The sequence below is a fragment of the Lonchura striata genome, chromosome 10, assembly GCF_050655825.1.
Source record: "Lonchura striata isolate lonStrDom1 chromosome 10, ASM5065582v1, whole genome shotgun sequence".
In the NCBI taxonomy this organism is placed as follows: domain Eukaryota; kingdom Metazoa; phylum Chordata; class Aves; order Passeriformes; family Estrildidae; genus Lonchura; species Lonchura striata.
In genome coordinates this window covers 10,019,594-10,035,796 of record NC_140712.1, presented here as the reverse complement: position 1 = coordinate 10,035,796, position 16,203 = coordinate 10,019,594, and the positions used below count along the sequence as shown (strand labels likewise).

Here is a 16,203-nt window from a genome sequence, read left to right as displayed (position 1 = left end):
AAGAGAGGGGACCTACTCTGACACTTTCCTGTCAAGGTACACTTCCTCACTACTACCTCCCCAGGAAACTATTTAATGCGAAGAAAAGTTCCTGAAAGAAAAGGAGCCTCAAATAGAAAGTTTTAAGCCTGGTCTACATGTGACGTTTGGGTTGAGAGATTTTTTAAAATGCATATCACAGAATTACAGATATGTAGACTACATGTGCCAATTCCTGTATTAAAAAATTACTATTTTAGCAGGTTATGGTGCTACAAATATGTTAATCTTGGCATAGTTTTACTACCTAAACTATCCTGCAGTATAGTGAGATGCTCATCTGGGGTTTGGGTTCTGTTTGTATGTTTTTCATGAGTAGGCCAAGCTGTTTACAGTTGATACCTAATTGCTGTGATTTCCCTTCTGCAAAAGAGTGGCTTCAGGTGCTGTGGGCAGCCTTATCATGCTAGTCCTGTTAGCTGCAGCAGCAGGGCTGAGAGAGAAGTTTTTATAATTAGAAGCCTCATATGTTTCTGCTACTGGGGATGCTGCACCTGAGACTTGGTTATGGTTTGCTGTGAGGAATAAAACCTTAAAAAATAAAAAACGTTCCAGATGCCTTCTACACAGAGCTGAGACCCAGCCCTGCCCTTCCTCCGCGGCTGGACGGGAGCACACGGAGCAGGGGGGGCGAGGCTGCCGGTGCCGCCGCTGCACAAAGCCCAGGTGGGAGCGATTTTGCCCTCAGGGCCCTGGCGGGAGGAGCGGGGTCGGCTCCGGGGCGCTGCCCGGGCTCCGTCCGGCTGCAGGGGGGCCTCGGGCCGGGTCCCGAGCCCGGCGCTCGCCATCCACGCCGCGCCGAGCCCGCAGAGCCGGCGGCCGCCGCTGCTGCCCCGGCCGCTGCCTCCGCCCGCCATTGGCCGTGCACAGCCCTTCCCCGCTCCCCTCCCCTCCCGGAGCGGCAGGCGCCGGGCAGCGGGGCGCGGGCGCTCCCCGAGCCAGCGCGCCCGGCCCGCGGCGCCGGGGCTGGGCCGGACCGGGGCCGCCCCCGCCGGCGGCTGAGGTTGAGCCGCGCCCGCGCGCTGCAGCCCCGCAGCCCCCCCCGCCCCGCGCCTGCAGCGGGGACGGGCGGCGGCGGCGGCGGCGGCTGCCCCTCGCCCGCCGCGCCCCGGCCGGGGCCGCGCGGGTCGCCCCGGGCGCAGGGCGGCTCCTCCTCCATGCGCCGCGCTGCCCGCAGCGCCCGGCTGCCCCGCGGAGCGCGGGGGCGGCGGGAGGCGGCGCGGGGCCGCGCGGAGGATGCCGGCGGGCGGCGGGGCGGCGCGGGCCCCCGGCGGGGCGCGCTCCCTCAGCCCCACCGCGCTGTCCCGCAGCCTGTCCCGCCTGCGCGAGCAGCGCGCCCGCTCGCGGGCCATGCTGGCCCTGGGGGTCACGCAGATGGTGCTCGGCTGCCTCATCGTGGCCGTCAGCTTCGCCGCCCTGGCGCTCACCACCTCGGCCCGCGTCCGCCACTCCTGCCCCTTCTGGGCCGGCTTCTCGGTGAGTCGGGGGGCGCGGGAGGGACGGGCGGGACCGCCTCAGGGATGCGCGGCCGGCCGCCAGGTGGGACGCGGGCGGCGATTGCGGCCTCGGCGCCCTCCCCGCGCTCAGGCGGGCAGGTGAGCTCCTCGACCGGCAGCGCCGTGTTCGGCACGGCCGCGGCGCTGCCCCCGGCCCGGCAGCCCCGCGGTGGCACCTCCGCCTCTCCTCTGGAAGGCTGGCCAAGGTGGATTGGGTTTTACCAACAGCGTCGGGCGAAACTTGGGATGACAAATGAGCCGCTGGCGTTGCCTCAGCCGCCGGCTCCATCGGCGCTGACTTGGGCTCACCTTGAGAGCGGCCGGCGCTCAGGGTCTGGCGCGGCTGCGGGTTCAGCAGCGAGCGGAGCGGTGCTGGAGGTGACCAAAGGGACGAGCAGAGCACGAGTGGGGTTTAAGGTGCACACACGGCATGGAAGAGTTGTGCCGGAACGGCTGGAAAGGCCGCGGCTTTGGGGCGCCCTGGAGCCCTGAGAAAAGCTGGGGCTCGCCCCAGGGGAGGCTGCTAGTCTGAGGGAAAAACTTGTTTGTTCTGAGCGCAAATTGGGGTCCTTACGATTCCTTTGTGGTATCCTTGTTCACTTTCTATTGTGTCCTGGCATAAATTTAAAACACAACAAAACAAAAAACCAGAGTTGATAGTCTGACTCAGGTGGTCTCATTTAGTGCTGATCATGAGTGGCTGCATCTGTGTGTGGGTGCAGTGCACACATGGACACATTAGGATAATCCTGCTTCTTGGAAGTTTTTCTCATAAGCAGGGAAATGGGGCTTGACATTTATGAAGAATTAGGCATTTCTGAGGGCACTGGTAACAGACTCTGTGCTATTGGTGAAGATTTGCTCCATTTAATTTAATGCGTTACTGGTTTCAATTATGTCTCTTCAGCTCTTTTAACGGACCAGAGAGTTTTCAGCTTGAAATGTGCTTGTTAGAAACCAGAGAATTAGATAAAATATTTTGGGTTATTTAGTTTTGAGCATGTGGTGGAAATGGTGTAATTTAAAAAAAAATGTTAAACTATTTAATATGCTCTTAGGCAGATTATTACTTTTTTTCCCATCAATCCTTCAGAGAAGAAGAGTTTCTTTGGATTAATTATTTAGATATCTTTCTTGATTTTGTTGTATTTTATTGTAGTCTTAAAAAGAAATATGAGTTTACACTAATAACATTGATGTTGTAATAGTCATTCTATTGAATTTGATCCTCTGCAAGATAATATGCAATTATTTGTTCTGATGAGGTGTGAATTTTAGGTTCAAAATCTGGCTGCTTACATATTAATGTGCTACTAAACCAACACAGCTTAGGCAGCCTTTGTTTCTTACCTTGACAGAGTGAGTAGGAATATGCATAACTGCTTGTGGATTCCATAAGCACAACTTTTTCAGTAGTACCTTTTCCCCCACCTCCTGTGTTCTGTCTGCAAAGACCCTTCTGGTGGTGGTTGTGCTCCAAGATAGGCTGTTTTCCTTGCTCTGGGTGCTTTCTGCTCTTCTCTCTGTGCAGTGTATTGCACAGAAAATGTGTTTCCCACTTCAATTGCACGCATGCTGGTTGCTCACCAGACACCAAAGCCGTGATTCCAGCCTGTGGCAGAATGGGTGCAAGGCTCACAGAATTGCAGGACTGCTGACTAGAAGGCCTTATTTTCCTGTGTTATCAGAATGGGACAGGTGTACCTTGTTTTCTAAACTAAGAGTTTCCTTTTTGAAAAAATCAATCTACCTTATAAATGAGCTGTCTGAGCATTAGAATAAACTTAGTTTCCTCCTATTATCCTTACCTCTAAGTCTCAAGAACTAAGAGGAAATAGAGCAGTTTTTGAAGCATGATGAGCCCTAAAATTCTTGAAGTTAGTTGATTACTCAGCCCTTTCTAAAAGCCCTTTGAGGTATTTAGTGGATTTAACAAACACTAGATATGTCATCGCTCGCAGCTGAAAAATATTCCTGTGGAAGATTAACAGTGTTTAGCTGGCTTCTGTAAAATGCAGTTAAAGAAATAACTACAGGTGGGTTTAAGTGACATGAGAGAAAAATAATGGAACTGTCCTTCCCCCTTTATTTGGTGCCAAAGTCAGATATTCGCTGCCTTCACACTACTTCCTCCTCACTTCTTGGAAGTAAATAACTGAGTGGTTTGATAATAAACTAGACATTCTGAATCTATTTTATTGTGTGTTTATGTGATATACTGTAGTTTTTAGTCATTAGAAATGCACATTCTAAAAGAGAATAGTCTTGGCGTTGATACTTTTCAGCAGTCTTTGACACCACATGCCCTGTCAATGTCAATATAAATGAAGGCTTCAAAATTTGTCATGAGTCTTCCAAATGTTTCTGAAAATAATTTCCTAGTGTTTGTAACAGTTTAGCTGGTTGAAAAAAAAAATAGATCAGGCTGCATATTAAACTCGCAGAAAGTTTTGTAATCAAATGCAAGGAAAGGTTCTGATTTCTCCCTTTCTTTTTCAAATTAAATCAAGTGACCATGTAGGTGAGAGCTTATTTAAAGAACAAGGCACCATAATTTCCATAAAGCTTTGAAGAATGTAGAGTTTATTTAAGCAACATCCCATACCATGAACAGGTTATCTTTCATAGCATCATGTTAGGAAGATACTTTTTATCTTCATATATTTTGTATTAAGACATTTTTAAGGTAATTAATCAGAGTCAACCTTACACTGAGCAGAAGGAAATTTGAGGTTTAGATAAGGAGGTACTGGTAAATTCTCTGCATAGGCAGCATTCATTGGCAAGACCTTGCAATCTGTGTGCTGAAATGCTTGGCAGCTTTTCCCGTTGCAGTTTCCTGAGAAAATGGTGATTTCTTCTTCACATTCTCTCAACTGGGCAAAAGAAAATGTTTTTTTCATAGAAGGGAAATGAGCATAAGTGTCTCTGATCCTGTTAAGAACATCAAGAACAGAGTACTAGGTCTCATTTTAATCATGGAAGGATAGATCTCACAATTAGGCTGTTCTGGTAGATCACTGAAAGTATAAGCAGTGACAAGGTTATTTATCTCTCCCATAGGTCTATAGTTGCTTGAATATGAGAAAATATTTGTATCCCCTTTGCCCTTTAGAATGCAAACCAAGTGCCAGTTTGTAGTGTGTTGGTTCTGTACAGGGCCGGGTTGAAGGCAATGCTTCAGTGATGCTCATGGTTCCTGTCAGTGTTGGGACAGCAGCAAACCACAGGCTGATGGAGCTGTGGGTGTGACTGCAAAAGCAAATCTCACTTGGTGAAGTAATTTCTTCAAATTATTTAGAAGTTTGCAGAAGGACGTTTATCCTGCTACCCCCCCATCTTGATTTAAGAAAATTACCAGGCTTAGAGACTAGAGTCCTCTCTAGTAGAGCAAAGTATTAATAAAATAGTAAACTAAATCATAAGATTACCCAGGTTTCTAAAATTACTCTGGCACTAGAAATCTTAGCAAGTGTATTCTTCTTGTATAAATCTTGCTGTGTATTCTTCTATCTCCTTTTTTATGTATGGTTACTTGGCAGTTGTTGTGTTCTTGTGTAAAAGTGTATTACTGGAAGATCTTGTGCTGCCTTTCCTTTTTAAAGTTTCTTCTCAATTGTGCCTCTTTTCATCCATACCCCATGTTCAGAGCAGATCAATTCTTCTGGTTTAAAAGCATCTTTAATGTAGAATGTTTTCAAGGTTCATGGAATACATACTTTTTTGTGTTTTTGAAAAAGGAAACAGATATAAAGGGAGGTTGTTGGTGTGAACTCAAACCCAACTTTTCTGCTATGGAAAATAGGAAATATGTTATATACTTGTCTACTTTATTAACTGAGAAAGCCGAATGTAGGAGTCTTTTCTGTAATTTTCTGTGCCATTGTACAACATAGGTTTAAAAACCTCAGGTGGTGCTTAAAGGAGTTAACTTTCAAAAACTTCTACTTGTCTGTGATCCTGGCTGTTCCTCACATATAGCAGGTTGTCCTGGCATATTCCTGTACAGAATCATTGTGGAAGTGAAGGGGAGATGACAATAAAGATAATTTGTTAGCAATTGTTTCTTTCTTTTCTCCATTTCAGCTAAAGGGGTTTTGGTTTGGTTTTTTTTTTTCCCCCTTCCTTCTATTTTGTTCTGTCTTCTTCTGGTATTTTCCATTATTGCTTGTGGGTAGTCAGGAGGAGTAGAGTGATAGTTGTAGCTTGGGACAAGGAACTTTAAGTTTGCATGGGAAGTCTCTTGCCAACAGCGTGACTGTGAAAGCAAAGCCAAGCTCCTTAAGAGAGAGTAACCTCACTGCTCCTGTGGTGTGATCCAGTGTTCCCTGAACTGGGACAATATGGAACACATTTATTTGTTTATTTGTCTTGGAGATGATCATTTAATGTCTAGGACTCCAAGGGCAGCCTTCTTGTCCACCTGCTGTAGGTATAAATGAAACTCTAACTCTGTGGATATCAGGTGGTTTTTCACAAAATATCCACTGTACTTCTGAGTGTGCTCTGTGAGAACTCTGGATCATCTCTGGGTGTGTGAGAACCCATAGTATGGATTGCTTGGTTGAGTATCCTGGTTCACACACACAGCCTGAGAACTCAGCCTACAGCTTTCTTGGAGGAAACACTGTTTGGGTGAGAGTATGTGACCAGATTCCTTCTCTGCAGAGGATTGTTCCAGATTCCAAATCTGTGGACTCATAGCCATGATGATTAGTTTATTGTGGACAATTTGTTATTCTGTGAAGTTTGCTGCTGAGTCAGCAAATGTTCTATATATTTAAATATTCACTTTCAGATTTCTGGAGGAGTTTGTATAGCTGGTTTGGCAATGGGGTAAGTAAATTTCCACACAGAAAGTTTTCAGGAGACTTATCAGACCTCTAATTCAGATTATCAAATAGTCAAGCCCAGGGAACAAATGAAACTGATTTCTCTACATGGCTGTTGAAGATCTAATGTCTTTCCTGAAAGATTATGCATCCACACACTAGGACAGTTACTTTGATGTTCCTTGCTTCAATTTGATGAAATTTAGACCAGGAAATGGATCACTTCAAAAATCCTACAAGTGACTTGATAATCTTTTGCCTCTTCACAGTCCAGCTAATAAGTCATAGTAGGTTTTTGCCAGTGTGTTAGTCACAAAATAAAAGCAGCTCAATGGGATTATACATTTGAGCAAGTAGTACTACCATGTTTGATCACTGCTAACTCCTCAGTTAGGAAGTGTAAGGTGCAGTCACAGTTTTAGTTACAAATAATGGAACCTTCAGTTATACATACTTGCAAAAGAATTACATGAACTTTGATTCTTTGAGACATTATCTGTTACTGTCTACTGTTGTATCCTTTATTAACTACCATACCTAGGTTTTTCTGACTTCTTTTTGGATTTGCTAACACCTCAGGCACATCTTTCTTTTCCTTTGCAAGTTTTTCAAGGCTTTGAAATGTGAGCAGTCTGTGGAAGGAGGTCAGTGTCTGGAACTTTGTGTCTCAGGAAGTCTGCTTAGGGATGTGTGTTGTGGTACCCGGTGTTGGTAAAAAAAAACAAAAAACAGTCACCTGCACAGGCTTGCTTCTCACCTTCATAAAACACACAAGGATTGCAATGTGTCTTGTCTAGGTGCTGGATCATAATTAATTTTATTAGCATACTTGGTTTGTACATCCTGACAATATTGTGTGACAGACAACTCAAAAACATCCAACCCAGAAAACCCATGAGGCTGTTAATAGGTGCCAGTTAAAACCTGTGGCATTGGTGCACAAGAAGAGGTCATACACATCATAGAACATAAGAACTGAGAGACCTTGGGTGCATCCTCTGTGTTTTATTGAGTCTGTGGTCAGGCAGGGCTTTGGAAAAGGACATGCATAGGTGAAAGTGTTCCCATATCCTGATGGAATTATAGCAAATCAGCTGGACAGAGAAACAGAAAGATGGCAGCATTCCATTTTAATGCTTTGAACTGTGCCTAATAGAATAACTGTAACTTCCTGAGGATTTGGGGCTAAGTACAACCTTGAGATTTTTTTTTTGTCTCCAGTGCACTAGAGAATAGCAGACTCATGGAAGGCAACATTATTTGTTTCATGAGGCACATCAGCTTTTATTGTCTCTGATATGTCCTGTTGCCTTAGCCTTAAGAGCAATTTAATTTTAAAACTTCCCATGTTACAGGAAGGATTAGTGGAAGAAAGCAAAGATAATTACGATAACAAGCAGGAGATGTCCAGTCTATAGAGAAGAAATAGAATAATTTTTATTAATCCGATAATAATATAAGTGATATGTATTCTGAAGTCTTTCTTTTTCTGTAGGCAGCCAGACTGCAGAATAAGAATATTATTATGAGTAAGTCTCTTACTGTTGTCAGCATACAGTTTTTAGTTAGTTTGTTGTGTGTTTGTTTTTGTCTGTAGCAGAACAACAGGTATGTATGTCTCAGTCTCTTTAGGAATGAAATCTTTTTCCTGCATGCTGGTTGTCCTTTCCAGACAGTTTTTAAATGCTGGAAATGTAGGGGCATTTGGTGTAAAAGACAGCAAATACTGCCAGGAACTTAGGAGAACTAGCTGTGAGGAGCAGGTTAAGTCTACTATGAAACTTGGACAGAGCTAAGTACCTTGGTGGAAGTGGGAATTTCTAAGGTAAATAATCTAGTTATTTGCAGCTGCTGAACTTATTAAACCTTCATTTTAGTTTTATGTTGTGACTTACTGAAGGAATGAGTTGTGAATTATCATGTTTAATTAGCTATTTTTTCACAATTCTTTTTTCTGCTCACTCCTGTACCTTCTGGGATCCAAGGGCAGAACAGATAATGGGACTGTGTAAGGTGTGAACTGCCTGAAAATATGTAACTTATAGGAGTATAACGATTTCAGTGGTGTATATAGAGAAAGCTACTCTTCTAGAAGCAGGTGGTGTGGTCATTACCTCATCTCTTTGGGAGCAACCACATTGCTTTAAAGGAGTGTTATGCAAATATGATAAACCTAGTGAATTTATAATTGAGGAATATTTATACATTCAGAGCATTCTAGCTTACGTGCAGGCAACATTTTAAGATCAAAGTGCCCTAAAGCTTAGTCTTCCATCTTTGGCAAAGTCACAGAATCGCTGTGTCTACCCCATAAACAGAGGGTTTACAATCTGTTTGTAAGGACACTGTGTTGATTATTCCTTCAAAAGTTCTTGCTTGTGCTGTTTGAAACTGCAGTCCTGTCCCCAGTACATTTTATCATTGTTATTTTTGGTGGTCTGTGGATGTGCCCATATCAGTATTCCAGCTCTGGTCATGTGTGTGCTCCCACTCACTGTTCCTGCGCACCAGGGAGCGTTCTCAGAGCACACAGACTCGGCTCCTGGGGATAAAATGGAGCCAAAAGATGAGCTGGAAGAACACAGTAAATGGAATCTGACTGCTGGGAGGAATGAAGTCTCTGGGTCAGACTGCAGCCTGTCTGAATAGCCACTCATCCATTGAGTGCTTGGTGTGGGTGCTCTCAACACCAGATTCTTTGGCAAACAGATTTGCTCATGTTCCATTTGCTCTTTGGTAATTCAGGTAAAACCTGTAAGGCCAATCTGGAAACTCCTGTATTGTGCAGAAGATATGAACTCCCTACAAATTGCTAGAAATGCTCTGTGCTGGGCAGAATTTTCCTCCATCCTGGGTACATCTACACTGGTAATTTGATGCAGGTCTGCAGATTAAAATAGCCAGTTCTGAGGAGCAGATGCCAGTGCTTGCTGTGTTACTTTTAAGGGCATTGAGTAGGTGGAGTACTTTTGAGCTAATTTGCAGTAAGTGAGAAATACTTGAATTACTGCTGCATAGCTTATACTGATACATTGTTTTCCAATAGAATGGGGTTTAAAAAATTGAATAATTTCACAATATTCTGAAAATTCTATTACTTGGTTTTATTATTTTCATATTCTGATAAAAATGAGAAAATGTAAACACTTTGAAGAATATGTATTTTTTGCTTGAAAGAGGCAAACTGGATTTAACACTTGGATTTCTGTTCTTGAGAAAAGCTTGATTTAAACATAGGTAGTTGAAACAGCAGCACAGTCTTAAACTTTTGGGTCTAATTTACAAAGTAGGAATTACTCTACTTTGCAAGCTTGCTTTCAGTTTTGAATATGAACTTTCCTTCTTTCTAGAAGCCATCATCATGAGTAATTTCTGTTCTGCAGAACCAGCAAATAACTCACTGATAACTATACGGGTTTGTTATTTCTGTCACAGAGAGTCAATCTCAGCAGAATTATTTTCATGTGTGGGGTATAATGTACTTATGAGTTGGATTTTTTTGCTGCTGTTTTAGCAGAAAAGAGCATAGCTTAATCTGAAGATTTTAGATAAACCTTCAGTGCCAGAAAAATAAAAACAGGTGGGTTTAAACTGAACACACTTAATCCAGGGGCACTGAGAGATAATAAACATGTAGCCTTACACTGCCACTTTTGTATTCACTCTTTTCAGGGAAAAAACTCTTTTCATCTGTTTGAAAACTTGTGTTTGCAGATGTTTTTCAGACTTGTGGCAGATTTTTTTTGTCTGCTAAAGAAATTAAGATTACTCTCTAGTTAAAAAAAAAGAACAACCCAAACCAGCATTGAGCATTCAATGTAAAGAGCCGAGGGACAAACATGATTATCAATAATAAACACAGTTATCTCACTATTATACATTCTAGTGAGCATGGTTCTATGAGAACACTTAAACTCAATGGTTTTCCTTTGTTACAGCAGTGAAAGCATTTGTTGACTAATGCTGCTAAAATAAGAGGTTTTCAAGTTCTGACTGTGTAAACAGTCATCAAGAACTTTGATAGTGTTGTGAGCACGTGTGACACTGCTGTGTCATTCTGGAAATAACATTGGTAGAAAGTGGTTTTGTCATATCTTGAAATTAGCTGTAGTTCAAATGAATTTTATATTTCTGGAGACTTAAATAGAAAACCTTTTGAAAACTTGTGAAATATATGGCTAAAAAAACTACATTCTCAAGTGCAAAGGCTGCTGTCCTGTGTGTGTGTTGAAGTGAAGAAATCTTGGACTGTTTTATGTGTCTCAGGTCATCCAGAGTATCAAACTATAGACTTGACCCTTTACATGTTCCCACTTAAACAGAAATTTTCTGGGGGTGTGTAGGACCACTTACACATTCTTGTGGCAAGTTTCACCTTTTGTTTGTGAGCTGAAAGTAAAAAATTGCGTTTAGAAAGCTCCTAATGAAAGTGTGGGATCTTTAGCTGAAGAACAGATGAGCTTCCTCTTGCTTGCCTATACAGACATGATTTGTATCAGAAAGGTTATTGTATTTATTGCAAATGAGAATAAACCAAATGGGTGCTGTTGTAGTCCTTTCTGCCTTGAAAATTTCTTTCCAAAAAGCAACATTAATTCAAGAAGTGCTAGATTTGAGTTTTCATTTTGCAGTGGATTTAAACATAATAGAGTTTTCATGTGAAATAGATTTTCATTACACGTAAAGAGTAAAAGGGAGCATCAAAAAAGAATATTTCTGAGATTGCAACAAATATTTGGTTGTAAAGGATGTTGACTTAGGGAGTGGAGATTTATTTAGATATATCAGAGTATAATAAATAATTTTAATGTTCAAAGTAACACTAAAACCGTAACAAGGCAAGCCACAAAACAAAACACCGCTGGAGTTGGGGGGAGGGTGGCGGGGGAGGAAGGGAAATCGATGTAGGATAATGGCTCATGCCCTGGAGACACATTCCCATTGGGTCTGTAATTGCAGGACTCCCTTACAGCTGCACCACACGATTTCTCTGATGCATCTCTGCCCCTCCTAGCACAGAACCTGCTGCATGGAACCAGAGAGAATAGTGAGGGCAGCACAGATGGGGTGGCAGGTGCACTTGGTCTGCCTGACAACGCTGCACACTTTGGGTAAGATGTTAACAACTTGTCCATGTTGCCTTTTATGCATAAACCAGCAATGGTTGTCCTTTCAGAAAGACAGAAGTAATGTTATGGTAGGTAGGAGTCAGCTTTAATGTGTAGGCTGAAGTCCTCCACATAACCAAATCTTCACATTTGTTCTGGTACAAGAGGAGACATTAGCTTTTTTAAGGAGTTCCTAACAGGAAACTCTTGTCCTTTTTATTCTTGTGTGACATATATTGGTCTGGGCCTAAGGAATTTATAATAATTTAGAACTTCTTATTTTCCTCCCTTAAAAATTTTCCTTTATTCCTTCTGAAATTTGGAATAAAGCTTGATAGCCAGACCATACTTTGAGATCCTGTGAAATATCACTGCAATAACTAGGAACAATGCTAAAACATTGCTGTCATTTTTGAAGTTCATGTTAATTCAGTAAATATTTTCGTTCCTACCTAAGTAGTTTAAAGCTTCAGTGCAGCTTTTCCTTTGAGCTTTTCAAATACTCACACTGTGGCTTGACAGACTCATTTCTCTTGGTATGTAATATTTGCCTTTTGAGTGGAGAAGAACCTTTACTGTGAAAGCAATAATGACAGTACAAACAATAAAGTGTTGTACAGATAATAAGGGTGACTAATATCAGACCAATATCTGGTGGCATTTGGTGCCTACCACAGACCATGTGCTCATCTTCCTTTACTGACCTTCTGTTGTGGTTTAACATAGCTTAGTTTTTAGTTAAAGAGAAAATCCATCTGTTACAGAAATAATTCCCTTGAAGGACCTCGGCGGCTTCCTTTAGACCTCACTTCTGGAACTGATGGATTTTCTCTCCCTGTGAGTCAAGGGTCTGAAAGACCAAATATCAAACCAGGGATTAGGAAAAGTGGTCCCAGTGACAGGACCTGTCAGTCCTAGGTGAGGCTTGTGTGAAGAGTTCAGTCATACCTGTCACAGGTTTGTGAACCTGAAATAATGGGCAGGAAGGCAGAAGGAAACAAAACCATTTTCTACTTCTGACCTTGTACCTTCCCCTGCAGCAATGCCCTTTTTGCCTGTGGGACTAGAAGTCACCACCAGGAAAATTGTAATGTCCTTCCACTTAATAGTTCCTTCTTATGTCCTGACAGTTTAAAAACTTGCCTTCCAGTATGAATTGTTTGGGGCTAACTTGAGGTTTTGCCTCAATCAGCTGCTTTGGTTCCTAACTACAGATGTAATTATCTTGTTAATCTGTTTTGAAAAACTAGAGAGGATAAGAATAGGGAAAAAAGGAGTAAATTTGAGAGTTACAGTTACTTTTCAATCTTGAATATTTCAGCAACAAGCAATTTTATTTTTATTTTTGGAGGTTGGTTATTTTGGGATTCTGAAGATTTCTTCCCTTCATCAGTGTCTGATTTGATTTATATAACATCAATGCAATAAGATAGGTCTGTGAAGAATTTTGCCTGTGGAAAAGTAATTCTATATGCAGTAAAATTTAGAGATCCTTGATAATAAAAATAAATTTAATTTTTTTTGTTTATACCTAGGTATGTTATATTTAGGAACTATATGGGAGTCCCCAAACAATATATTTCCTTGGATCTGCTGTATTTGACTTAATCAAAAAAAAGAATCTGATGCCAAATTGAATGCTGTAGTAATGAGCTGTAGCTCAAATTCTTGAAAACTAGATCATGTAGAAATTAGAGCAATGTTTTAAACACTATTTCCCTGATTCAGAAAGGTCTAAAAATACTTCTGGTGCCTTGTGTCTGTCTGTTAACCACATAACATCAAAAATGTTAGGCCTCCTTTGCCTCCAGCCTAGGTGCCTCAGGACTCCGTGTTTTAGCCAGTTTAGCTGTCATTGATGTAATTCTTGTGTAGAGTTGGAGAAGGTAAATGAGACCAATGTTAGGAGCAGCTTTTCTGCGGCTGTTTTTGGTTTTGGGTAAAACGTGACGATGCAGCACTGAAGCTGTGATCTGTTTCAGCCAGTTGGCCTGGAACCCCAGCCCAAGCCAGCAGTGTTGGGGAAGGTCTCAGCAGTGCCCAGCTGCTGCAAGGTGGCTCCCACTCACCTGCCAGCTGGGCGTGTCCCTGTTCCCTGTTCCCTGCAGGTGCAGCCAGGGATGGGCTCTGTGAGTTACAGCAAATCCTGCCTCGCTGGCCCTTCAGCAGCCGATGGCTGTGAAATCCTGACTTACAGCACAGCCCATAGGACGTGCCAAAGGTGAATAGGATGTGGAAAGCTTGTACTTCAAAATAGTATGAGACTTAAAGATAGAATGAACACTTGGTGAAGTGTTCTGTTTTCTGAAAACAGAAAATTCAACAGGCAGTGTAATTATATTTGTTTGAGTCCCACAAGAAGCCTGTGGATTAACAGTAATGCGCAATGATTACATTAATCAGTAGAGTCTGGTGGAAATGGGAAGTTTAATAGTATAAATGCATATAATAATACTTTGGATGAAGTAAAAAATACTTTCTGAGGAGATCATCCTGAAAATGAAAAAATGTAATTTTACAAACAAATCTGCAGAAAAGGATTCCTTTCTTTTCCAGTTAAATTGCCAATGAATAGCTTGAGAAGGAAGAGGTAGGATTGTATATTAAAGAAGGTAGTTTCTCTAGCATGGAAAAGGATGTGTCATATAGCTATTTTAGTTAAGTTATAGTTGGATGGAGTGTCGTTTACTGGATTTCTCAGAAGCAGGCACTAACTTCAGTGTAAGGCAAAAAACTGTATTAAAAATCAATGTATTTGGTGTCTATTAAAGAATACCTTGTTCATTTAAATGGGAGAAATGTTTGCTTCCCCATTTGCCACTTGAAATGCCTGAGGAGTGGGAAGATGAGAATAAGCAAATAGTTTGTTCTCAGACAAGATTCACACCTCCTCAATCCCCAAAGAACTTTCTTAAGAAATGTGCTATCTGTTCCCTCTGTGTTTCCACATCTGACAAGTGATGATCTGTTACTTTAGTAAGTTCTAAATATGCCCAACCATTGGATAACAAGGTTGTACAAACACGCTGAGGGAACTCTAATAAACATTATAGTGAGGAATAGTTCTTGCCCTTCTTTGCCTGAGAAATTAAAACTTTTCTAGCTTAACCTACCCATGTTTTTAAAAAGTAACTAGAGCATGTTGCAGGGACAATGAATTCTGTCATTTCACTGGCCCAGTGGTCTGTAGCAAGGCTTTAAGGAATGTGCCAGCAGATAATGCAAGGAATACTTCCTAGAAATCTAGGATTGTAATATAGTATTAGCCGAGATATAGATTCACAGTTTATAATCCTGTGGAATAGCAAATATATAGAAGTAACCCTCTTAAATATAAATGGAAATTCTGCACAGATATTTACTTTTGGTTGTTGGTTTGGTTTTTGTTAATTTGTTGGGGTTTGTTTTTTTTTTTTTTTTTTGCTTAGTGGGGATTTCTTGGTCTGTTGGTTTTCTGGTTTTTTTTTGGTTTTTTTTTTCGGTTGCTGGGATTTTTTTTTGTTTGTTTTTTGGTTTTTTTTTTTTTGTATATATTGTGGGAATTTCATAATACGGTGTTGGAACAAGCTAGAACAAGGTAAGCTGACGGCTGATCTTTCAAGGATGTCCTGCCTGTAGGGGTAGGTCTGTTTTCCTACAAAATAGAGGTCAATTATTCAGAAGGAAAAAAAGTGAGAGCCAAAAAATTCTTTTGCTTGATGAGGTAATAATATCACAGTTTTGACAGTAACCTTTCTGTCTGTAGAAGTGAGGGTCTCCAATTCCTGTGTTGAGCAGCTGGGAGCTGTGCCCTGGTGCTTTGTCAGGTTGCCTTGGCTCCCAGCTCACAATAACCTTTGTGCTTGAACACAGCCAGTAGATTAAACATCTCCTGCCTTTCTGTCGTGTTCTGTAGACCTGAGATCTCTTCCTCTGCTTTCTCTCACTCAGCTCCTTTGTACAAAGTGTTGATCAGAGGAAACTTTGCAGAATCCAATTGATTCTTGACTGAGAGTAAAAAATGGTTAAATGTGATTCTGTGTAGTTTTTTTTTTTTTTTACTGGTTATGCATTCGCCTTACAAAAACAACCAAAACTAAACCCACCAACAAAACCCCTAAACCAGTAAGCATTCAATTTGTAATTGATCTTAATAATGTTCCTCCTAGTTGAATTGTAGGAGGAAGGGAAGAAACATCAGAGTCATAAAGATAGTCCTTATGGGAAGTTAGTGGATGATGGAAAGGACAGGGTTATTTAGTGGTCAAAATCGTCTTCTACCAACAGAATTATCTCCTCCTGCACCAACCCAGGTAAAAAGTTGACTTCCAAACAACACAGCTTTGCTAAGGGTGTGAAAGTAATGTCCTAAACAAAAATGGAATCACGCTTGAGAAAAAGCAATGTGGAGATGATGCTTGTGATTAGAAACATACTTAGAGTCTTTTCCAAGTTTATTAAATATTATAATGGTGCTCCCTGGGCTGGCAAGGCTGCTTAAGAGTAAGTGCAGGTTTGGGTTTGAAAGCTGCAAATCCCAAGTGTGATCAGTGATGAAAGACTTGGGAAAAGGCTGCTACTATAATCTCATAAAAACTGCCAGAAACTTGAAAGATATTTTCTTTACTTAGTATTTTCTTTATGTGATCACATACTAAACAATATTATCTTCATGGGCTCTAATTAACTGCCAGAAAAATGACCATCCTTTCTGACAGTTTCTTCAACTTGCCTCCATTGACCCACAGA

General features: G+C 41.7%; 1 protein-coding gene across 9 annotated transcripts in view; it reads left to right on the top strand.

Moving 5' to 3' along the window:
* The first annotated feature begins 1,263 nt into the window (after positions 1-1,263).
* ENTREP2 (endosomal transmembrane epsin interactor 2) overlaps positions 1,264-16,203 on the top strand; it is an 86,337-nt gene continuing 71,397 nt past the window's right edge. For all 9 annotated transcript variants that reach the window (XM_077785880.2, XM_085588689.1, XM_077785879.2 and 6 more), the window contains exon 1: positions 1,264-1,515. In XM_077785880.2, the coding sequence (XP_077642006.2) occupies positions 1,276-1,515 (240 nt within the window). In that variant the 5' untranslated portion in view covers positions 1,264-1,275. The remainder of the gene's footprint in view (positions 1,516-16,203) is intronic.